The sequence below is a fragment of the Anomaloglossus baeobatrachus genome, chromosome 4 (genome assembly GCF_048569485.1).
Source record: "Anomaloglossus baeobatrachus isolate aAnoBae1 chromosome 4, aAnoBae1.hap1, whole genome shotgun sequence".
NCBI lineage: Eukaryota > Metazoa > Chordata > Amphibia > Anura > Aromobatidae > Anomaloglossus > Anomaloglossus baeobatrachus.
The window spans coordinates 637,181,748-637,207,267 of NC_134356.1; the positions used below are offsets into that span (position 1 = coordinate 637,181,748).

General features: G+C 49.9%; 1 protein-coding gene across 15 annotated transcripts in view; it reads right to left on the reverse strand.

Annotated features, from left to right (window-relative positions):
• Positions 1-3,257: 3,257 nt before the first annotated feature.
• Positions 3,258-25,520, reverse strand: part of SORBS3 (sorbin and SH3 domain containing 3) — an 84,508-nt gene continuing 62,245 nt past the window's right edge. For 2 of the 15 annotated variants that reach the window (XM_075346430.1, XM_075346429.1), the window contains exons 13-18: positions 11,691-11,869; positions 10,983-11,045; positions 8,756-8,876; positions 4,745-4,830; positions 3,828-3,934; positions 3,258-3,746 (exon numbers count right to left, since the gene is read on the reverse strand). In XM_075346430.1, the coding sequence (XP_075202545.1) occupies positions 3,676-3,746; positions 3,828-3,934; positions 4,745-4,830; positions 8,756-8,876; positions 10,983-11,045; positions 11,691-11,869 (627 nt within the window). In that variant the 3' untranslated portion in view covers positions 3,258-3,675. Of the gene's footprint in view, positions 3,747-3,827; positions 3,935-4,744; positions 4,831-8,755; positions 8,877-10,982; positions 11,046-11,453; positions 11,510-11,633; positions 11,870-25,520 lie in introns of those variants that run through there. The other 13 variants (XM_075346431.1, XM_075346432.1, XM_075346434.1 and 10 more) reach the window with 13 other exon arrangements.

Below are 25,520 nucleotides of genomic sequence, written 5' to 3' on the forward strand. Positions count from 1 at the left end.
ATTAATTATTATTAATAATAATAATAGCAAATATCTCCAATTAGAAATGTAGTATAGCTTTCTGATTCAATATGTCGCTTACCTCATATGCAGGGCATTGCAGGACCTTAGGTATCCATGGTTATGTCCACACATATAGTAACAGTTAGTTGCTAGTGGTTGTAGCTATGGATACCTAAGGTTCTGCAATGCCCTGCACATGAGGTAAGCGACATAGTGAATCAGTAGAACTATACTACATTTCTAATTGGAGGTATTTGCTAATATTATTATTACACCTACTATACATTAGAATATGATCTTGGAGATGGAAATACTCCTTTAATTTGAACTGCCAGCATGTAAAGCAGGCTTTACACGTAGTGACATTGCTAGCGATGTCGCTGGTGAAAGCACCCGCCCCCGTCGGTTGTGCAAATCGCTGCCCGTGGCGCACAACAACGCTTACACCCGTCACACAGACTTACCTGCCTAGCAACGTCGCTGTGGCCGGCGAACCGCCTCCTTTCTAAGGGGGCGGTTTGTGCGCCGTCACTAAGCGGCCGCCCAATAGAAGCGGAGGGGCGGAGATGAGCGGCCGTAACATCCCGCCCACCTCCTTCCTTCCTCACTGCCGGCTGCCGCAGGTACGATGTAGTTCCTCGTTCCTGCGGTGTCACACATAGCGATGTGTGCTGCCGCAGGAACGACGAACAAACTGAGTCCTGCAACAGCAACGATAATCGGGAAAGGAACGACGTGTCAAGGATCAACGATTAGGTGAGTAATTTTGATTGTTAACGGTCGTTCCTGCGTTTCACATGCAACAACGTCGCTAACGAGGCCGGATGTGCGTCACAAATTCCGTGACCCCCAACGACATCTCGTTAGTGATGTCGCTGCGTGTGAAGCCCGCTTTAGGCTATATGTGTCCTGTAGTGGCTGCTATAAGAAAAACTTATTACTAGTTTCAACGACCAAAGAAACTGATCGCCAGGGATTGCAATGCCCTGCATATGAGGTAAGTGACATAGTGAATCAGAAGAACTACTCTACCTTTCTAATTGGAGGTATTTGTTATTATTATTATTATTATTACATCTACTATATATTGGGATAGGATCTTGGAGATCGGAATAACCCTTTAAGGCCATGTTCACATGTTCAGTATTTTACCTCAGTATTTGTAACCAAAACCAGTAGTGGAGAAGTCAGAGGAAAAGTATAATAGAAACGCAGGCTCCATTTCTTCAGTTTTCACCCACTCCTGATTTTGGCTTAGGCTGTGTTCACACGTCGTTGAGTATTTGGTGAGTTTTTTACCTCAGTATTTGTAGCCAAAACCAGGAGTGGAACAATCAGAGGAAAAGTATAATATAAACACGGGCGCCACTGCTGGATTTATCACCCACTTTTAGTTTTGGCTACAAATACTGAGGTAAAAAACTCACCAAATACTGTGAACATGGCCTTAAGGGCACTTTACACGCTGCGATATCGCTATCGATATCGCTAGTGAGCTTACCCACCCCCGTCGGTTGTGTGTCACGGGCAAATTGCTGCCCGTGGCGCACAACATCGCTAACACCTGTCACACGGACTTGCCTTCCCTGCGACGTCGCTGTGGCCGGCGAAACGCCTCCTTTCTAAGTGGGCGGTTCATGCGGCGTCACTAAGCGGCCGTCCAATGGAAGCGGAGGGGCGGAGATGAGCGGCCGGAACATGCCGCCCACCTGCTTTCTTCCTCATTGCTGGCAGCCGCAGGTAAGGAGATGGTTGTCGTTCCTGTGGTGTCACACATAGCGATGTGTGCTGCCGCAGGAACGACGAACAACATCATACCTGCAGCAGCAACGATATTTGGAAAAGGAGCGACATGTCAACGAGCAACGTCTTTTCCCGTTTTTGCGCTCGTTGATCGTCGCTCCTTGGTGTCACATGCTGCGATGTCGCTAACGGCGCCGGATGTGCGTCACTAACGACGTGACCCCGACGATATATTGTTAGCGATGTCGCAGCGTGTAAAGCACCCTTTAGAGGGTTGTCTGAAATTTGGAAGTTATCCTCTACCCATGGCCGCCCCAGGGGATAACTATCCGATCACTTGGGTCTAAGCTTTGATCTGAAGAGCCCCGTGTGAATGGAACAGTGGCAACCATGTGATCTGCTGCTTCTTTCATTCTTAGGCCACGCTCACACGATTAGTTTTTTATTCAGTATTTTGTATCAGTATTTATAAGCCAAAATTAGGAGTGAAGAGTATAATAGAAACACGGGCACCACTGCTGTATTTATCACCCACTCCTGGTTTTGGCTACAAATGCTGAGGTAAAAAACTCACCAAATACTCAACATGTGAACGTGGCCTTATGGTAGTGTCACAGACCAGCCAAATGCAGACAGGCCCATTAAAAATGAATGAAGTGGCAGTGCGCATCATCAATGGCGGAAGACTTATGGCTCTTGGGATCGGCGGGGGTCCCAGCAGTTGGATCTCCAGCCAAGGTATATGGGATGACTTCCAAACTTGGGAATACCCATTTAAACATTTCATTTCCCTGCATTTCCACCAAAGAACAAATTAGATATCACATAGTTTACATTCAAATGAAAGGTTGTGTGTATAATGCAGGACAGGGCAAGCCCCCCAGAAGAAGCAGAGACGCTTTGGGTAGACTCTGTGCACACCGGCCAAGACGTAAGTATACAGAGCAGAACGCTCTCTCTATACACTCTACTAGGGTATATGAAAACACAGCGGGACCCCCAGCAATGCCGAAAGCTGGTGGTAATCTCCATTATAGTTTTTAAGAGTTAAAGGGTTATTCCCATCTCCAAGTTCCTATCCCTACATGTAGTAGATATATATTATAAGAATATTAGCAAATACCTCCAATTAGAAATGTAGGATAGTTCTCCTGATTAGCTATGTCACTTACGTCATGTGCAGGGCATTGCAGGACCTTAGGGGTCCATGGTTATAATCACTAGTACCTAACTAACTGTGACTGTATGCGTGGTCCTAACTATACCTAAGGTCCTGCAATGGCCTGCACATGAGGCAAGCGACATAGTGAATCAGGAGAATTATACTACATTTCTAATTAGAGGTATTTGCTAATATTATTATGATTACACCTACTAGATATAGGGATAGGAACTTGGAAATGGGAATAACCCTTTAACTCTTAAAAACTATAATGGAGAGTAGCACCTGCTATCGTTGTCGCTGGGGGTCTCACTGTGTGTCAAGAACAACAACTATTTGACGACACCGCCATCTTGAAAACATAATTTTGGGTACTGAAAAAATTGCCAGTTTGTGCCATCTGTGTTTGACAAAAATGGAGATCATGGGCACCGGGCTCGGCAACGTTGATGTTTGTGCAATGAAGGAACAAAGGCGGGTAGGAGATTACATACACTCTTATTTACATATCAGATGTAAGACATAACACAAGACTATGGAAACTTGTCGATCAGGAATCATAAGATTAATAAGATAGGAATCAGGTTTGATGTTAGATAATGGGACAGTGACACATGTTGGCACTAATGAGAAAGTAAGAACGTCATAAGTCAATATATTTCTCCGTATCTGGTGATAATCACTTGGGTTGTCCGTACATATAGCATTATATCGTGCTGAGTGGTTGACATGACCATCGTTGAATAGTTCATGGGTGAAGATTCCGGCTACGGGGCCTCATACAAGGTGACAAAATTTCCAGGGAATGTTCCAAATTTTTCTGTCCTCCAGCAGACCCCTGCGAGACACAGAGAGGAACGAGATGGATCATACAGTAAGAGAAGCCACATTACGTTACCTACGGTGGAGGGTTACTTACCTACATACCATCCATCCTCACATTGCTGCGTCACGGTCACCATGTCCCCGGCATTTAGCTGTAGCTCATCGGCGTTTTTCGGGGAGTAATTAAATTTTACACGGTACCTGAAAGTAAGAAAAACCTTGATTCTCTTTCAATGCTCCACTATTTAGTTATGCAGACCAAAAGGGGCTAGGGGTTGTGTAAGCCTCCCCCCCACAAAAGCGCTACAATCCGTTTTGTGGGGTTCTTGGTTGATCTGGGGGCCTGGACTTACATGTACATGTTTGTAGCTATTCATGTGGTGTTCACTAATTGACAAGTAAAACTTGATGGGTCCTAATGCAAAAATTAGTAATTGGGCCCCAATGGTTTATAAGACTGTTGTTGTCTTAGGGGCTCTAGTATTGGCTTCCATTAGGCACCAGGACGTGGGTGCACCTGCTAACTCGGCACATGCCCACCATAAAAATTAGATGACTGTCGGGCAAACAATGGTTTGAGCAAACAATGGTTTGGCCAACCATTTACCGGCAGCCATCTCAGCCGTTTCTCCCATACACAGCAGTGCTCATTCAGTTGAGTGCTCCTGTGTTCTCTTTGGGACAGACATGTCTGGTGGTGGCTTATCTCCGGGAAGCAGTAAGATTGGTATCCAAAATTGGACACTCTGGATCGATATTTCCCAGAACAATAAATTGTCCAGGGATCCCGTACACATTAAACTAATTGGCACAACCCGCTGACATTAGTCCATTGTGTATGGGGAGCTTCATAACTACGACTTTAGAAAAGATTACACTGACACTTCAAAACATTCACCATATACTTGGGAGGAATCAATAACAAAACTCGGCCGGCTCCAGATGTGATTCGGTAATGCTTTCTACATCGTAAGGTGACCGTTCTAAACCCCAACTCCATGCAGCACTTACAGGGTCCCGCGCAGCTCCTGAAGACGGCTGGGTGCAGGGGCCTTCACAGTACACGGTCTTTCTTTAAGGGTCAGAGTACTAGACACCTGCAAATAGAGGGACTATGAAGGACTTGGACTGAAAACAACAGAAAGGAAGTAGAGAGGCAATAAAACATGGAGGAATGTCACATCAGATAATAAAGTGTGAGCGGGCGACATTTGTAGCCAACCAAGGTCTGGGGCGATAAGAGAACAGAAGTTAAAAATGGAACATAAGGGTCAAAGAGCAAGGTTTGGAGGAGACAACTCCAGGTTAATGATACCTGTACAATAACCCTGAATATGGAGAGTCAGGATACCGTGCATGGGGAGATCAGAGGAGGGACAGAGTATACAGAGCAGAGAAAGGGGACAGAGCATGTACAGCAGAGATGGAACAGAACATAGAGAGCAGAGTAAGAGGAAAGAGGAAGAACAGGAGACAGAGCATGTACAGCAGAGACGGAACAGAGCATAGAGAGCAGAGTAAGAGGACAGAGGAAGAACACGAGACAAAGCATATACAGCAGAGAAAGAACAGAGCATATAGAGCAGGGTAAGGGGACAGAGCAAGAAACAGAGACAGAGCATGTTAGGAGAGACAGAACAGAGCATAGAGAGCAGAGTAAGGGGACAGAGCATGTACAGCAGAGACAGAACAGAGCATATAGAGCAGGGTAAGGGGAGAGAGCAAGAAACGGAGACAGAGCATGTAAGGAGAGACAGAACAGAGCAAATAGAGCAGAGTAAGGGGACAGAGCATGTACAGCAGAGACGGAGCAGAGCATGGAGAGCAGAGTAAGGGAAAAGAGCATGTACAGCAAAGAGGGGACAGAGCATAGAGAGCAGAATAAGGGGACAGAGCAAGAACAGGAGACAGAGCATGTACAGCAGAGATGGAACAGAGTATGGAGAACAGAGTAAGAGGACAGAGTAAGATCAGGATACAAAGCATGTACAGAAGCAATGGAAGAGAGAATATAGAGCTGAGTAAGTGGACAGAGCAAGAACAGGAGACAGCGCATGTACAGCAGAGACGGAACAGAGCAAGAAGAGAAGATAGAACGGAGCATATAGAGCAGAGTAAGGGGACAGAGCAAGAAATGGTGACAGAGCAGGCACAGCAGAGACAGAACAGAGCATATAGAGCAGAGATGGAACAGAGCATGCAGAACAAAAGAAAGGGATGGAAAATACAAAGCAGAGACAGGACAAGGCATGTACAGCAGGGTAAAGGGACAGGTCATATAGAGTAAAGGGACAGAGTCATGTACAGCTGATACAGGGGACAGATGAAAAGCAAGGGACAGAACATGTAGAGCAGAGACGGAACAGAGCATGTGTGGCGCCCCTGACCTGGTCAGGCACCACTGAGTACTGCACCCATGCTGGGGACAGTACAATACAGGTAATCCAGAAGGCTGACCGAGGTGTGACTACACAGGCGCATAGTGATCAGGTCTCACACATGTACCTATGAGAGGACCCCTGGGGATCCCAGGAGGGGGAAAAGCCTTCACCTTCACTGGAATAGTGGAGGGGGCCAAAAGCCTCCACCTCCTCTCAAGGGGTGTGATAAGAGAGTCTGGTTGCTAGGTGGCGTAGGCAAGAACAGGAGAGGAGGAGCAGTGAGCCGGTTCAGTGCAGTGCAGAGTCCAGGGAGCTCCGAGGAGAGCTGACCCCTTCCCCTGGGCTGCTGTAGTCTGACAGCGTCCGCGCAGTGGCTACCGACGGGGGAGAACGGTCACCTAGGAGTGCTACCCGAAACCCATCTCCAGCTAGAGAGAGAGCACAGAGTGGGAAGTAAGGAGACTGCTAGGGAGTACCAGGCCCAAACGGGCGGCAGATCCCGGAGCGGGGATAGATCCACCTTTCCCTGCTAAACCTGCCGGTGTGGGGCCCTCAAAGCCCACACCACAACACCTAAAAGCCGCAGCCACGTAGCCACAGTTAGGGCCCATAGTTCACAGGAGGCAAGCAGCTGGAGTGATCTGGCCCAGGCAACAAGCAAACGGCAAACGAAGGGGAGAGAGGCTTCAGCAACTTCCCTGGGTGACCCCCATAGGGACTAAAAGTCGGGGTTACCCCAAACCACCAAGGGCTAAGGAAGGCGAGTTGGTAGTCACCATCAGAAGTCAGCCTGAAGGATACCTGGTTCCCGCCTGGTTCATCCCAGCTACGCCCGGGTTACTCACCCTGCCACCTGAAGTGAGTAAAAACCCTGAAAGACATTCTGCCTGTGTGGAGTTATTCTGCGCCTTGTGGTTCTACGCACCTACACAGGGCCCTGGGGCTTGCCTCACTCTCAGGAGGCTATTCCAACTAACTGCACTCACCATCAGCCCCAGGCGTCCCTCAACCTGCAGTGGCGGTCCCTACTGGCCGCAATACTGAGAGTGGCGTCACGACAAGAAGAAGATCTCCTACCTGTGACCAGATCCAGCTGAGTGGAGTCCCTGAAGGTAATGCACCGACACTGCACCTGTGGGGCTTCACATCTGGCGTCACGAACAGGATAAGGACTAGACCTGTCCAGACAGGTGACCATGTGCCTGGGCGGTCCGCTTGAAAAATTGGAAGCGCCGCCATATTGCCACCATGAAGAGCGCGCTGAAAAACAACAGCAGCCCGCGCTGGGAGAAGTTACCGCCCACGAAGAGGTGTGGCTACCCAGAGATCCCCTGCAGGGTTCTGACCTCGCTTGTGAAGAGAGCGGAAGCGTCCAGAGACGGCGGAACGGAAAAGAGGCCAGCAGCTTGCTGTTAGAGAAAATGGCGTCTGAATGCAGAGACCCAGAGCCAGGCTCCGCTGCCTGGTGGTGTCGGGAGCTTGCTGAGTTCTGCGACCAACTGGAAGCCAGGGTCGGAAGGCTGATTAGAGAGGGACGGAAGGAGTTTCTGTGGATGACCGCGGCGGTTCAGGCCTATGAGGGGAGAGCCGCGCGCCGAGTGCCAGACCGGGCGGTGACGACTCAGACCCCGATGCTGCCACCGATGGGTGAGTCCAGTGATGCCCCTGCCGGCGCGAGTGCCCCGACCCCTGCTGCCACGCCCGCGGTCCCTGAAGAGGCGCCCGGCGCGGCGACGCTGAGCCAGGCCGCAACCACGCCAGGTGCGGCCCGCCAAGCCCCGGCCGCCGCAGCGATGCCCTGCTCAGCCCACCAAGACCCGGTCCCTGCAGCGATGCCCTGCCCGGCCCGTAAAGAACCGGCTGCCACCGCGACCCTCATCCGCGCTGCAGGTGTGACGCTGACCCAGGCCGCCGCCATGCTAGGCCCGGCCCGCCGAGACCCCACCGCAGCAGCAACGCTCGTCCGCGCCGCAAGTGAGGTGCTGAACCAGGCCGCAGCCCCGTCAGGTGCGGCCCGCCAAGCTCCGATCGCTGCAGCGACGCCCAGCCCAGCCTGCACAGAGCCCATCGCAGCTGCGACGCCGATCCAGGCCGCCGCCATACAGGGCGCGGCCCGCCAAGACCAGGCTGCCGCCATACAGGGCGCGGCCCGCCAAGACCAGGCCGCCGCCATGTCGGGCGCGGCCCGCCAAGATAAGATTGCATCACCATTTTCCCCGGCCTGCAAGGCCAGAGCAGACACCGCTCCCCAGTCCAAAGAGGTCCCTGCTCGGAAGTCCCTGGTAGGTGAGGACCCCGCATACTGGCAGCTGAAGGCTGACATGGAGGCCAAGTTCCCACAGGAGATGGTGGATCAGTACATGCTCCCTCCGCACACCCCCAAGAGGATTCCGGCAACCCCTGCAGCAACTACGCCAAAGAGTCCCCCGCCTGGGCCTGCTGAAGAAAGTCCATCCCCAGCACTGCCACCAAAGGAGTGCTCAGAAGCACTAAGGGGGAGGGGAGGCCAGGAAGCTGAGGAGCTGACTCAGGAGCCACCAGCAGTGGATCCATGCCCAGAGCCGGAGATGTTGCCCTATTCCCGCTGGGATGAAGAAGACCTGACACCGTCTGCTGAAGAAGATTTACCCAAAAGCCTCACCTGGGAGCTGGTAAGCTGTACCTCGCAGAATCCAGTCCGCAAGACACGGCGCCGTAGTAGAACCCAGTCTTTCCCTGCACCGCCATCCCCAGAGCAGAGAGATGACATAACGGCCAGAGACCTGGAAGAAAAACGATTTCTGAGAAGAGCCAAAGCACAGGTCAGAGGACCCCTTTGTAGAGGAGTTGTGGAAGACTTTAACTTGAAGAGCGGATATGGCTTTATAGTGGCACCAGGTATAAAGGAAGGTATCTTCGTCAATAGAAGAGATGTGAGAGCTCATTTGCCCAGAGGACACCCTGGCAGAAACTTAAAGATGGGAGACTCCGTACAATTTACCATGCATCAAGGAGAAAGAGGGTGGTATGCGCTAGATGTAGCACCATGTCCTAAAGAAGAAGACAGGAAAGACAGCGATAAAGAAAGAAAAGACAAAGGACCCACTGATGAGGCTACCACAGATGAAGAAAAAGGTCAAGGAAACAACAGGTGCCGCAGCCCTACAGGCCCAAGCCCTGGTGAGGAGGAGTCTGCATAAAGTTCATGTAAAGTAAAGCAAGTTACCAGTTTTGAAGTTTTGCAACGTTACTGTTTAAGAGATGTGCCCACATAAACTAATGTGAGAAATGAACCTTAAGGCTATGAACTGGCTATAGCCACAAACTCTCGCAGTGTAAATAGTTACACCAGAGGGCACCCACCACCAGAGTCAGCCTGTTTAGGGGCTTGGCTCGTCTGCAACCAGGGGAGCACGTCCGTATATAGGGCCTTGGCTTACCTGCAACCAGAGAGCATGCCTGTTTATGGGGCCTGGCTCTCCACCACAAAGAGGGTACCTGGTCAGCACCAACTGTGGAGGCCGCCTCTGGATCCTGCCAGAAGTGGCTGAAGGCGCGGATCCACCAGGCCAGGTATACCCTGAAGACCACCAGACCATGAAAGCCGCCTCTACATCCTGCCAGAAGTGGCTGAAGGCGCGGCCAACGTGAAAGGGTTTTGGGTGGGTTAACGGACTTGTGGGTGGAGGGTGGTGATGTATGGTACCTGGTGCTTTTAAATGTTTTACATGTTTTAATGTTTTATGCATTTTAAAATGTTGTCTTGCAGCCCGAGGACGTGCTGGTGATAACTAAGGGGGAATGTGGCGCCCCTGACCTGGTCAGGCACCACTGAGTACTGCACCCATGCTGGGGACAGTACAATACAGGTAATCCAGAAGGCTGACCGAGGTGTGACTACACAGGCGCATAGTGATCAGGTCTCACACATGTACCTATGAGAGGACCCCTGGGGATCCCAGGAGGGGGAAAAGCCTTCACCTTCACTGGAATAGTGGAGGGGGCCAAAAGCCTCCACCTCCTCTCAAGGGGTGTGGTAAGAGAGTCTGGTTGCTAGGTGGCGTAGGCAAGAACAGGAGAGGAGGAGCAGTGAGCCGGTTCAGTGCAGTGCAGAGTCCAGGGAGCTCCGAGGAGAGCTGACCCCTTCCCCTGGGCTGCTGTAGTCTGACAGCGTCCGCGCAGTGGCTACCGACGGGGGAGAACGGTCACCTAGGAGTGCTACCCGAAACCCATCTCCAGCTAGAGAGAGAGCACAGAGTGGGAAGTAAGGAGACTGCTAGGGAGTACCAGGCCCAAACGGGCGGCAGATCCCGGAGCGGGGATAGATCCACCTTTCCCTGCTAAACCTGCCGGTGTGGGGCCCTCAAAGCCCACACCACAACACCTAAAAGCCGCAGCCACGTAGCCACAGTTAGGGCCCATAGTTCACAGGAGGCAAGCAGCTGGAGTGATCTGGCCCAGGCAACAAGCAAACGGCAAACGAAGGGGAGAGAGGCTTCAGCAACTTCCCTGGGTGACCCCCATAGGGACTAAAAGTCGGGGTTACCCCAAACCACCAAGGGCTAAGGAAGGCGAGTTGGTAGTCACCATCAGAAGTCAGCCTGAAGGATACCTGGTTCCCGCCTGGTTCATCCCAGCTACGCCCGGGTTACTCACCCTGCCACCTGAAGTGAGTAAAAAACCCTGAAAGACATTCTGCCTGTGTGGAGTTATTCTGCGCCTTGTGGTTCTACGCACCTACACAGGGCCCTGGGGCTTGCCTCACTCTCAGGAGGCTATTCCAACTAACTGCACTCACCATCAGCCCCAGGCGTCCCTCAACCTGCAGTGGCGGTCCCTACTGGCCGCAATACTGAGAGTGGCGTCACGACAAGAAGAAGATCTCCTACCTGTGACCAGATCCAGCTGAGTGGAGTCCCTGAAGGTAATGCACCGACACTGCACCTGTGGGGCTTCACACATGCAGAGCACAGTTAGGAGAGGGAGCATGCAAATCAGAGACAGGAAACCACATATAGAGCAGAGTAAGGGGACAGAGCATATAAAGCAGAGTTAGGAGACAGCATGTACAGCAAGGGCAGAGGACACAGCAGAGCATGGTCAGATGGCAAAACGTGGAGGAGAGACAGGGGACAGAAACAGGATAGAGGACACAGAGCAGAGACAGGACAGGATAGAGGACATAGAGCAGAGACAGGACAGGATAGAGGACATAGAGCAGAGACAGGACAGGATTGAGGACATAGAGCGGATTCAGGAGATAAGCCATGAAGAGTGTAGACAGAGGACAGGACATGTAGAGCAGAGTCAGTGGGCAGAAAATATAGTGTAGTCTAATGGTGTTCACCACACTGGCTCACAAAAGAGATTATGGATCATGGAAAACATGAACCTGTGCCGTGTCCTCTTCTATAATCTGAAATTTGAGGAAGTATGAGATTGTGCAGACAAATTCAGGAAAAAAGACCAAGTGCGGTGCATGGAGCAGGGCGGGGTTAGCATTATGTATGATTATGGGTATATACATTGTTAGTACTGACCTGCTCTACAGAGTTAGTATCTGCTGCTCGCTTTATTAGGGTGTCCGCCTTCCTGACCTGCACATCTTTGACCTGTACATAACTTGCAGGAAAGAGGCCAAGTCGCCTGGAGCCTTCAACTCGCCCTTCAAACCAATTGCCACCAACCCTTCGATTAATAAGAACATGCTGGCCCTGAGGCAGAGAGCAACAATGACACAGCAGCCGACGCAGAGACGACACATGTATATACACAGCTACAGTAACAGTGACAAACGCACATATAAAGAAGAGGAAGAGCAAAAAAAATCACAAAGAAATCAGAAAATATATTTACTGATAATAGAGCAAATGTTATGTTCCACGTTGAAGAGCGTGTCCACTATCGATCAGCATTTTATACCTAATATATATATTGAGTATATTTATGATCAGTATATTCACTTATTGCCTTGTTCTAAATACAAGTTACGGTTGCATTCTTTAAGCGTAATCGTCATTTTATGTTCTATTTCATAAATCAATAGTACACAAAAAAATTATCTTTGTAATATATCAGAGAAATCTACTTCCATTTCCTCCTGGACTGATCCTTCACTATCACTTTATGGGTAAAATCTGTACTTAATGTGGATGGATTACTCCATTATGAGATAGCAGGAGGCAGACTTCTCCTGATGAACAGTTACAGCTCTCCATAGAACTTTATAAGCACCAACTGCCATCTCCTATCTCAGTAATGGGAAAATCTGTATTCACTGAAGACACATTTTACCTGTGAGTTGAGAATTTTAGGAATGAAAGATGAACCTTGGAAGAGAAAGAAGCAGATTTCTCTAATATATATATATATATATATATATATATATATATATATATATATATATATATGTATATGTGACGCCCTGGGCAAGCCAGGGGTCACAGGTCATGCACCAACACACCTTACATCCCAGTCAAGAACACCAAAGCTAACCAAAAATCCTTGTTGCCTTCCTCCAGAGGCTGATGGGCCAGGCAGTTGGCTCCGCCCACCGAGGAGTTCACAGCTCTGGAGGCGGGAGAAACCAGGCAGTCAGCTCAGGGACGAGCTTGAGTAAACAGCAAGAAAGCTCAGGGAGGAGCTGGAGTGAGGAGCTAAGTAGAGGAGTAAAGTGAAGGAAGTAAAGTGGTAAAGGAGGGAAGCAAGAGTGGTGACAGGAGAGAAAGAGAGTAGAAAGCCTGAAGTGGGTCCAGCTGTGTGCAGGACCGGGTCAGCAAGGTCAGCAACGACAGTGACTGTCCAGAGGGGTGGCTGTTCGGGAGTTCCTGGAAAGACCGCGGACAGGTAGTGACCCGGCGGTCTGGAGCAGAGGGCAAAGGACAGTCAGCACCAGGGCAGGGGCCTCTCGGACCCCGGCAAGGCTAGGAGTCGCCATAATTTGCCAAATCCGTCAGTGAAGGGGACGTTGATCCCCCAACAACCAAGTCCCGATTGAAGGCAACAGTCCAACCATTAAGGAGGAACACCGCCACCGCCAAGGCACCAGTTCCTCAGGGCCAGCGTCTGCGGGCAAAGTAGAGCTCCTCCGGTCCAGCTTGAAGCCGGGGAGCGGGTTACCGGTGGGAACCCATCGCTACCAACTTAGAAACATCAGTTGCAGGTCAGAGGGACATCACCGTTACCTACTGGGAGAGCAAGTGCAGCCGTCCGTGGGAACCGTCTTTCCAGCCGTGTGGTTTACCGTAAAACTGTGTCAACGTCTCAGGCTGAGTGAGTACCACAGTGCCGCAAGGCACAGCGCTGCCCCCGCGTCCCTGCGCCCACCAGGCCCTGCATCTCTCATCTCATCACCGGGCCCCGGGATCACCAACCCCTACCCATGGAGGGGCAACGCGACACCTGGCTGCTTCGCATCACCATCCCCGGGATCCCCATATTGAGCAGCGGTGGTGAAATCACCACAACCGTGGGTGGCGTCACGGACAATAAACTATCCCCACACCCAACAACCCCCATTTCACTCACGGGCGAGGAGTGCCGCTCGAGAACCCCCGGGATCCGGCCCACAGCTCGAGCCACCACTGAGCAGCAGCCGCCGGACCCGAGCAGAAGGGGTGAGCGTAGTGTGCTGACACCCTCCTCCCCGCCTGCGACAACTTGGCGTCACGAACAGGATCTTACCGCTCTGCCGTTTAGTAGAGGTGCGCCTTGTTACCGCCGGAGGTATCCGGCTGAAAAATTTCAGAAGTCGCCATCTTTGGCGCGAAAAGTTCCCGCTCGAGCGTCTTCTCGAGTAGCAGAGGCGCGAAGGCCAAAACTCCGCCCCGAGAGAGGAGGGGCCGGAAAGAGCTAAGGGGGACGCGATGGCGGCTGGCTGCATGTAGCTGCAGCTATAAAAGCAGGGACGCCAGGACTCTGCAGACATACCGTTCCTGGAAGAAGAAGTCACCATGTGGATGCCGTCCGGCGACACCGTAGCCCCCGCGCCTGGGTCCGCGGCGTGGGTGGAAATCCGGACCGCGCAGCTCTACCAACGGCTGCAGGTTAGGATGCAGCTCCTCATGGAGGAGTGGGAGACCGACATGGCGGACGTTATAGCCACCGTGCGGAGACGCGAGGAGGAAGCGGAGAAAGGGAGGGTGAGTGACCCACGTCCCGATGCCCTGGAAGGGCCGGTCATCGCGGCTGCGGGGCCCGGTCCAAGCCCTCTCCCCCCGTTGCCTCCCTCGCCACCCGTCTCAGAGGCCGTGACCCCGCCACTAGGCCTGCTACCACCGCAACCGGTAGCAATACCCAGCGTCCCCGCCCAGGCGGACCGACCTGTAGCCAGAGCCCGTAGTAGACCGGAGGTGTTGCCGTGGAAGGTCCCGAAGGCTGAACCGGAGGCATCCCCTGAAAAATCCCCCGAGCCGGAGCCGATGCCCCGCTCCGAGCCGAAGGCCCAGCAGCGGAAAGCCCCTATGCCCATCCCCCACACCTCGGCTGAGGTAGCGCCGGGTTGTTGCTGTAAGGCAGCGCCCAAGGCCAAGACACCGCGGGACACGCCGCCCAGATTCCTGACAGTGGGCAACGTCCAGAATGTCCCGCGGGGCCCGACCCGTGCGCCGGAGCTCACAGCAGCGCCGTATTGGGATAGGGAGCCGGTACCGCTGGGCCTGGAGATCGGAGAGAGGGAGAGGAAGAAGGCCGAGCTGGTGGCCAGAGCCATTAGAGAAAAAGAGAATCTCCGGCAAGCAACATTCCGTGTCCGGGGACCGCTGTACATGGGGCAGGTGAGGCGGTTTGATGTCCGCCGGGGCTACGGGTTTATCTATGAACCGGGCCTGGAGGCCGAAGTGTTTGTGGCCCGGCGGGATGTGAATGCCCACCTGCCTGAGGAGCATCCCGGCCGTAATCTAATGCCGGGCGACATCGTCCAGTACACCCGGCACTGTGGAGAGAGGGGGTGGTTTGCCCTGGATGTGAAACTGCGGGGCAGCCAGGAGAGCAGAGTGAGTCCTGCACCCCCTCCCTTGGATGAAGCTGAAGGCCTGGAGTAGGGCAGCGGAGCACCGTTGTCCAGTTCTCGTTGGGACCACCTTTGTTCTGTTAAAAAGTTTGAAAAAGTTGAAAGTTCTGCTGATGATAAGTGAAATGATACCGAGTACTTCACCTGATTGTCTACTTGATTTGCAACCGGCCGGAGCCGGCACCGTTGTCCCCGTGGGGACCGTTTGAAAGTTGTTTTGCATGGAGGACTATCCATGGACAAGCCCGTGAACTTGCAGGGCAACCACAAACGTTAAGTGGCTTGTAAATAAGTTGTTTACCGTTACTGTTTTCCGCAATGCCGCCTCCGGAGAGGCAGGTTGGAGGGAGGGCCCTCAGCAGAGCAGGCTGGGGCCCAGCCACCAAAGGAACCGGTGGCTACTCTCTGGAGGGAAAGGACAGATTCCGCTCGGGTAACTTGTGCTGGACTGTGGGTCAAGGGGTGCTGCCTGGGCTTTAGGGGCAGCATCAGGGCCAGGTTGCTTGGGTGGGAGAGAGCGGAAACCGTAACCGTAAACCGTTTGCAACGTTTAAGAAATGTGCCTCCCGTTATGGGAAGAGTTATTAAAAATGTATATATGTTACCGTTTACCATGTTATATTTTGCAGAAAAATAAAACCGGTGTTGGACGGGCAGCCCGCGGACGGTCTGCATTTTGCTAAGGGGGAATGTGACGCCCTGGGCAAGCCAGGGGTCACAGGTCATGCACCAACACACCCTACATCCCAGTCAGGAACACCAAAGCTAACCAAAAATCCTTGTTGCCTTCCTCCAGAGGCTGATGATTCACACCAGGGGGTGGGCCAGGCGGTTGGCTCCGCCCACCGAGGAGTTCACAGCTCTCAAGGCGGGAGAAACCAGGCAGTCAGCTCAGGGACGAGCTTGAGTAAACAGCAAGAAAGCTCAGGGAGGAGCTGGAGTGAGGAGCTAAGTAGAGGAGTAAAGTGAAGGAAGTAAAGTGGTAAAGGAGGGAAGCAAGAGTGGTGACAGGAGAGAAAGAGAGTAGAAAGCCTGAAGTGGGTCCAGCTGTGTGCAGGACCGGGTCAGCAAGGTCAGCAACGACGGTGACTGTCCAGAGGGGTGGCTGTTCGGGAGTTCCTGGAAAGACCGCGGACGGGTAGTGACCCGGCGGTCTGGAGCAGAGGGCAAAGGACAGTCAGCACCAGGGCAGGGGCCTCTCGGACCCCGGCAAGGCTAGGAGTCGCCATAATTTGCCAAATCCGTCAGTGAAGGGGACGTTGATCCCCCAACAACCAAGTCCCGATTGAAGGCAACAGTCCAACCATTAAGGAGGAACACCGCCACTGCCAAGGCACCAGTTCCTCAGGGCCAGCGTCTGCGGGCAAAGTAGAGCTCCTCCGGTCCAGCTTGAAGCCGGGGAGCGGGTTACCGGTGGGAACCCATCGCTACCAACTTAGAAACATCAGGTGCAGGTCAGAGGGACATCACCGTTACCTACTGGGAGAGCAAGTGCAGCCGTCCGTGGGAACCGTCTTTCCAGCCGTGTGGTTTACCGTAAAACTGTGTCAACGTCTCAGGCTGAGTGAGTACCACAGTGCCGCAAGGCACAGCGCTGCCCCCGCGTCCCTGCGTCCACCAGGCCCTGAATCTCTCATCTCATCACCGGGCCCCGGGATCACCAACCCCTACCCACGGAGAGGCAACGCAACACCTGGCTGCTTCGCATCACCATCCCCGGGATCCCCATATTGAGCAGCGGTGGTGAAATCACCACAACCGTGGGTGGCGTCACGGACAATAAACTATCCCCACACCCAACAACCCCCCTTTCACTCACGGGCGAGGAGTGCCGCTCGAGAACCCCCGGGATCCGGCCCACAGCTCGAGCCACCACTGAGCAGCAGCCGCCGGACCCGAGCAGAAGGGGTGAGCGTAGTGTGCTGACACCCTCCTCCCCGCCCGCGACATATATATATATATATATTATTATTATTTATTTATAGAGCACCATTGATTCCATGGTGCTGTACATGAGAAGGGGGTTACATACAGAACACATATACAAGTTACAGTAGACAGACTAGTACAGAGGGAAGAAACCCTTGTGGGCTTACATTCTAAAGGATTTTGAGGAGGAGACAGTAGGTGGGGTGGGGGGGGGGTCGGGCGGCAGCTCCGCACGGTGGTCGGGCGGCAGCTCCGCACGGTGGTCGGGCGGCAGCTCCGCACGGTGGTCGGGCGGCAGCTCCGCACGGTGGTGAAGCAGTGATGTCATTGAAGGTTATAGGCATTTCTGAACAGATGAGTCTTTAGGTTCTGTTTGAAGTTTGCAAGTGTAGTAGATAGTCTGACGTGTTGAGGCAGCGAGTTCCAGAAGACTGGGGATGTTCGGGAGAAGTCTTGGAGGCGGTTGCATGAGGAGCGAATGAGAGAGGAGGAGAGAAGGAGATCTTGGGAGGACCGGAGATTACGTTTTGGAGTGTAGTGAGATATTAGTTCAGAGATATATGGAGGAGACAATTTGTGGATGGCTTTGTAAGTCAGTATTAGTAGTTTGAATTGGATACGATGGAAGATTGGGAGCCAGTGGAGGGACATGCAGAGAGGAGAAGCAGGGTGGTAGTGAGGCGAGAGGTGGATCAGTCGGCCAGCAGAATTAAGGATGGACTGGAGAGGGGCGAGCGTGTTAGCAGGGAGACCACAGAGGAGGATGTTACAGTAGTCGAGGCGGGAGATTATGAGGGCATGCACTAGCATTTTTGTAGATTGAGAATTGAGGAAGGGACGGATTCTGGAAATATTTTTGAGTTGAAGACGGCAGGAGGTGGTGAGGGATTGGATGTGTGGTATGAAGGACAAGGCAGAGTCAAAGGTCACTCCGAGGCAGCGAACTTTGGGTGCTGGGGAGAGCGTGATGTTATTTATTGTAATAGATAGATCAGGTGGAGAGTGTAGGTGAGATGGAGGAAAGATGATCAGCTCAGTTTTGGCCACATTGAGCTTTAGGAAGCGAGAGGAGAAGAAGGAAGATATAGCAGATAGGCACTCTGGGATTCTGGACAGCAGAGATGTGACATCTGGGCCAGAGAGGTAGATCTGAGTGTCATCGGCATATAGGTGGTACTGGAAGCCATGCGACTTTATGAGTTGTCCCAGGCCAAATGTATAGAATGAAAAAAGTAAGGGTCCCAGGACAGAGCCTTGAGGGACGCAAACAGAGAGAGGGAGGAATGAAGAGGTTGTGTGGGAGTGGGAGACACTAAAAGTGCGGTTGGAGAGGTATGAAGAGATCCAAGAGAGGGCGAGGTCTCTGACACCAAGGGAAGAGAAGATCTGTAATAGGAGGGAGTGGTCAACAGTGTCAAAAGCTGAGGACAGGTCTAGAAGTAGGAGTATGGAGAAGTGTTTGTTAGCTTTGGCAGTAAGTAAGTCATTTGTGATTTTAGTCAGGGCAGTTTCAGTGGAATGATGTGGACGGAAGCCGGACTGTAGGTTGTCAAAGACAGAGTTAGATATTTAGTTAGTGAGAGTTATATATATATTGAGTATATGTATGTCTGTACATGTGTGTCTATGTATGAGTGTATGTATGTATGTATGTGTGTGTATGTTTATGTCCGCAAAAGGAATCCGCACCGTCGCATTATCACAAACTTTTGCACAGCTGCCTCATGTGACTCAGGGAACGTCATAGACTATGGATTGAGGGAGAAATGTAACCCCGTGCTTTATAGTTATTCACCAAAAAACCTGCTTACATTAAAGTCAATGGAGCTGAGAACTGATCTGTGGTTATAGACTCCTATTATGGGCAGAAAAAGAGACACACAGAGACCCACACACACAAAGAGACCCACACAAAGTGATACACACAGAAAGAGACACACACACACACACAGAAAGAGACATACACACAGAGAGACCCACACACACAGAAAGACACACACACACAGAAAGACACACACACAGAAAGAGACACATAAAAAGACACACACACACAAAAAAAGACACACACATAGAAAGAGACACACAAAAAGAGATACACACAAAAAGACACACACAAAAAAGAGATACACACAGAAATAGACACAAAAACAGATACACAGAAATAGACACACATACAGAAAGAGACACGGACAGAGACACACAGAAAGAGACACACAGAAAAAAGCACACACAGAAAGAGGCACACACAGAAAAAGGCGTTTACTGGTCGGTGGTTGACCGCCACCTTGCCGTGCACGCCCAGTGTGGTTTGCAAATTCCTTCTGTTGCCATCAAAATTCATGTTGGTGCCTGTTCACACACAGCCACTGCCCCCTGGTCCATAGGCATCATTATTTAAGCTGTTCCTCCCTTCATCCATGATTGCTGGTCTGGCACTGTGAGGGCCAGTCCTGACATTGTGCTGGTGTGTGTGTGGTTCTGCCACACACACTGGCACCTGGGCTGCCTTTATTCGCAGTTGTCAGTCCTAGCAGCATGGGAGCGGTTCTGACATTCCCCGTGTAAGTGGTGTTCTTATATGGTCCTGTTCAAGCCATTATATGAGACCCTATGGTACAATATTAATTTATAACATAGTGTAGGGACCCCCCTATAGAGATTTGCCGTGACGGGGGAGGGGGGCTCAAATCATTGATCAATAATTTGCAAAAAATATCATTGAATTGTTACAGTAGGAATGAATTTGTGAATATTACACTTTTTATTTTTTCATTGTTGCATGCCATTCATGAGCAGTGCTGGCTCCCCTCTTCTTTGCACACACAGAAAAAGGCACACACAGAAAGAGACATACAGAAATAGACACACACAAACACAAAGAGACACACAAAGAGACACAAATAGAGATACACACACAGAAAAAGACACAAAGAGAAAGAGACACACACAGAAACTGTTTTGAACTGTTTGTTTTTGGACAGTTACCCTGGATATTTATCAGGTGGCCTATAGCAACCAATCACAGCTCTGCTTCTGTTTTGCTACAGGTCATTAATAGGAGCTGTGCCTGGTTGCTATAGGCAATGAAGAAAATTCTTAGTATAAGAAACTTATGTGTAAGGTAATATGATATCTGTGGAGAGTGGGAGAGACAGAGAGAGAGCGCGGGAGAAAAACAGAGACAGTTACTATCCTGGGCAATTCCAAGTACTACAGCTAGTAAGGAATATTACAAAGTGTCTTATTTTAATGTGTACTAATGACTTATGAAGAAAAAAACATTTCAAAATGTTTATTACTTTTTCATTCTGATAGTCGTCAGTTAAAACAGTTAAGCTTGCAATCAAGCATATCCGTAAAGGTTTAGCCAAGCTCTTATAATCCAAAGACATTTTCCTATGATTACTGTACAATGCCTGGGGAGAACGATGCTTTCCATAAGACTAATAATTAAAAGCAAGCTGTATGCAGACATTGAGCCAACAAGAAATAATGGCAGATTTCAGCTCTGAAGACTACAAAATAGTGAATGCAGCTCTCGGCTACAATACAGTGGGGAGAATAAGTATTTGATACTCTGCCGATTGTGCACGTTTTCCCACTTACACAGAATGGAGAGGTCTGTAATTGCTATTGTCGGTACACTTCAACTGTGACAGAATAAAAAACTCCAGAAAATCCCTTGTATGATAATTAAATAATTAATTTGAATATTATTGCATGAAATAAGTATTTGATACAATAGAAAAACAGAACTTAATATTTGGTAGAAACCTTTGTTTTCAGTTACAGAGGTCAGACATTTTGTGCAGTTCTTGACCAGGTTTGCACACACTGCGGTAGGGATTTTGTTGACTCCTCCATACAGATCTTCTCCAGATCTTTCAGGTTTCGGGGCTGTCACTGGGTAACATTGAGTTTTGGCTCACTCCAAAGATTTTGTATTGGGTTCAGGTCTGGAGACTGGCTAGGCCACTCCAGGACCTTGAAATGCCTCTTACGGAGCCACTCCTTAGTTGCCATGCTGGAAGACCCAGCCACGACCCATCTTCAATGCTCTTACTGAGGGAAGGAAGTTGTTGTCCAAAATCTCACGATACATGACCCCATCCATCCATCTTTCCATACAGTGCAGTCATCCTGTCCCCTTTACAGAAAAACAACCCCAAAGTATGATGTTTCCACCCCTGTGCTTCACGTTTGGGATGGTGTGCTTGGGATTGTACTCATCCTTCTCCTTCCTCCAAACACAGTGAGAGGAGAGGATACCAAAAAGTTCTATTTTGGTCTCCTCTGACCACATGACCTTCTCCCATGCCTCCTCTGGATCATCCAAGGTGGTCATCAGGGAACTTCAGCAGGGGGACCTTGTATGTTCTGCAGGATTTTAATCCAAGACAGCGTAGTGTGATACTAACGGTAATCTTTGAGACTATGGTCCCAACTCTCTGCAGGTTATTGATCAGGTCCTCCCATGTAGTTCTGGGCTGAGTCCTAAATCATTCTTACCCCTTGAGACGAGATCTTGCATTGAACCCCAGATCGAGTAAGGTGACCTTGCGTGCTCTGCAGGATTTTAATCCATAATGGCGTAGTGTGTTATTCACTGTAATCTTTGAGATTGTGGTCCCAGCCGTCTTCAGGTCATTGACCAGGTCCTCCTGTGTAGTTCTTTGCTGATTCCTGACCTGTCTCAGAATGATCCTTACCCCAGGAGACGAGATCTTGCATGGAGCAAACTGGCAGCCTTCTTGTGTTTCTTCCATTTTTTTTTTTTAATAATTGTGCCAACAGTTGTTGCCTTCTCACCAAGCTGCTTGCCTATTGTCCTGTAGCCCATTCCAGCTTTGTGCAGGTCTACAATTTTATCACTGGTGTCCTTAGACAGCTCTATGGTCTTGGCCATGGTGGAGAGGTTGCAGTGTGATTGATTGTGTGGACAGGTGACAGGTTCAAACATGTGCAAATTAATACAGGTAATGAGTGAAGAGTAGGAGCTTCTTATAGAAAAAATAGTCAGAATTCTTGCTGGTTGGTCGGTGATAAAATACTTATTTCATGCAAATTGATTATTTAAAAATCAGACAATGTAATTTTCTGGATTTTTTTATTCTCTGTCACAGTAGAAGTTTACCTGCGATAAAATTTATAGACCTCTCCATTCTTTGTAGGTGGGAAAATGCGCAAAATTGGCAGCGTATCAAATATTTATTTTCCACACTGTAAATACTGTAACATTATTAAAAAAGGTGGCCATATGTAACAATCTGAAAATTGTCATAATGCTACTCTCAAAAAGGGTTAAGTTTGCTTTTTGCTTGGTGCATGCATTGATCTAAAACAATCCTGATCCCGGCAGGCCTTAATGATCCTGGTGGGCTGGCTGCTGCAAGTTATGACCTGCTAGGTCAAAAATATCCTAATTCTCTGGTATAGTCATAGCATACTGTATATAAGACGCTTCATATAACTAGGCTGTACAGGGAGTGGAGGGCTAAGGTAAATCCTGCTGTATTTTCGGAGTCCGTATCACATAGATGGGACGGCCTGGTACGTATCGGGTTATCATAGGTGCAATGTTCAGATTGTGAAGAGACTCAGGTAAACAGACAAGTTTCACGTGAGATAACAAATATCTTTCTCACATATCTTGTCTCAGCATATCACCGCTGTCCCCTATACCAGAGGCAACTCCCCACCCGGGACAGAAACTGAGAGCGAAACTCACAAAATTACAGAGATCCCGGTATAATATGATAAACCCAGCGACTAGAGGTAATAAAACCTACAACAGCGCCTTTCCTCTACTGCTACTAGTATTAGTCATGCTGCAGATTATGCGGGATTACACAAGAGAGGAAAAAAGGCCCTTACTAGTCAATAAAAGTGTGAAAACCCTTTTTTCAATATCTCACCGCTAGGCCGAGATCGTTAGAGAATAAAGCCCGAGTCTGCGCTACCGAGAGATTCTGAAAATCAGTTGTTCTGTTCTCATAGATAAGTCTCAAATTTGCCAACACTGCCCCAAATTGTCCGATACAAGACAATGGCGGAGTTTATGTAAACCCCCTGGTTCTATTCATGTTGGAGGATCAAACAGATAGAGATCTGAGGCCCATACCCACCAGTAGTCACGTTGATCAGGGAGCGCATGGGACAGAAGCTCCTAGACTGGCCCTCAGACTAGGGGGACCCTAGCTATCCCTTATCTCAGACTTAACTCTGAAGGTAAGGAGGTCTGAGCCGCCTTCGTGACCCTGCTCCTGACCAGCCCTGATCTTTTACCCCATACCCCAGGGGACAGAAGCTCCTAGACTGGCGCTCAGACTAGGGGGACCCTAGCTATCCCTTATCTCAGACTTATCTCTGAAGGTAAGGAGGTCTGAGCTGCCTTCGTGACCCTGCTCCTGACCAGCCCTGATCTTTTACCCCCTACCCCAGGGGACAGAAGCTCCTAGACTGGCCCTCAGACTAGGGGGACCCTAGCTATCCCTTATCTCAGACTTACCTCTGAAGGTAAGGAGGTCTGAGCCGCCTTCGTGACCCTGCTCCTGACCAGCCCTGTTCTTATACCCCCTACCCCAGGGGAAGGCCAGAACAGGAGTGTCATAAAACCAACAGAGATAAACAAACAGGGGAAACGAAAACTCTATCTCACAGACAATAAGAGGTAAGGAAGAAAATAAGTGCAGGGAGGAAACAACAAGACAATGAGAGAATTCTACAACAACTCCAATCATCACGCAATATAATCACAAGCAGGACTGGGACCCAACAGCACACAGACCAACACAGCAATAAACTATAGTCGGCATAGGAAGACAGTTCCACCACCTTAAAAAGGCATGGAGTAAATGTGATAGGTTTCCAACAACATGTGATCACAGAGGTAGCCAGCAGGCTAGCAGAGGTTAATTCTTGCTAACCTGACCATTAATGAGCACACAGCTGGCTGACGCCCAAGCCTGCCTGTGTAAGGCTAAGTTCGCACACTGGGTCTTTTTGACTCTGCGTTTTTGTGCGTTTTTGGCCGCTAAAAACGCACAAAAACGCACCTGCGTCGAAAAAACGCATAAAAAACGCATGCGTTTTTGCCGCGATTTGGTGCGTTTTGCTGCGTTTTTGATCTCTGCGTTTTGCTGCGTTTTTCCAATGCATTGCATGAGGGGAAAACGCAGAAAAACGCAGGAAAGAAGATGACATTTTTTTTTTTAACTCAAAAACGCAGGTAAAAAAACCAGATGTGTGCGGACAGCAAAAATGAAAACTCATAGACTTTGCTGGGGAAGCAAAGTCCTGCAGTTTTAAGGCCAAAAACGCACCCGAAAAACGCGCAAAAACGCCGCGAAAAACGCACTGTGCGCACATAGCCTTACTCGGAAACATCAGAGAAACCATAGTGTGGAGTGTCAAAATCTGTAGTGTGAACAGCGGCTGATGCTGCCATGACACACAGCGAACTTGGAGCAAAACTCCCTGTGACACCACTACAAACATAAAACTCTTGGCTTGGGTATATTATTTTTCAATTTGCTGAGCAAATATTATGTTTATGCTGGCCGTAAAGGGGTATTCCCATCTCCAAGATCATATCCCAATATGTAGTAGGTGTAATAATATTAGCAAATACCTCTGATTGGAAATGTAGTATAGTTCTCCTGATATAACCATGTCTCTTACTTCATGTGCAGGGCATTGCAGTTTAGGTATTCATGTTTACAACCACTCACATAGTGACAGTTAGTTGCTCATGGTCGTAATCATGGATACCTAAGCTGCAATACCCTGCACATGAGGTAAGTGACATAGCTAATCAGGAGAACTATACTACATTTCTAATTAAAGGTGTTTGTTAATATTATTATTATTACACCTACTATATATTGGGATAGGATCTTGGAGATGAGAAAACCCCTTTACGCATACATACCAATATTTTAAAGCATGAGTCTAGATAATCAAGCTCTGCCCCTGAGATTGGCCCGAAATGCCTAAAAACCAATCTCTTAGGCCTGCAACACACATCCGTAGAAAACGTGCGTGTTTGGTCCGTTTCCGTATATACCGTAGACACGGCCAAACGTGCACCAATGTTATCTAATGTTTGAGGACACGTGCGTTTTTCATTAAGGTCCGTGGGTCCGTGTGCGTGCTACGTTTGTGTCTCCGTTTTGCACGGAAGCATGTCCGTTTTCAGCACGCAACACGCAGCACGGACCCAATGAAAGTCAATGGGTCTGTGCGCACGTCCGAGTGACACGGACGCATCTCTGTTTGCTCCCTGTACGTTTTATGTTTTTTTCATGTGATGTCGGTCTTTTTTCTTTTTCTGTTTCGTTCTCTCCCTCAGTCTGTCGGTCTCTCTCTATGTCTGTCGCTCGGTCTCTCTTTCTTATCTGTCCCTCTCGCTGTCTGTCGGTCAGTTCCCCCCTCTCTCATACTTACCGTTCCCCGATCTCCGGCGCGGCGCTGCACGGCTGTTATAATA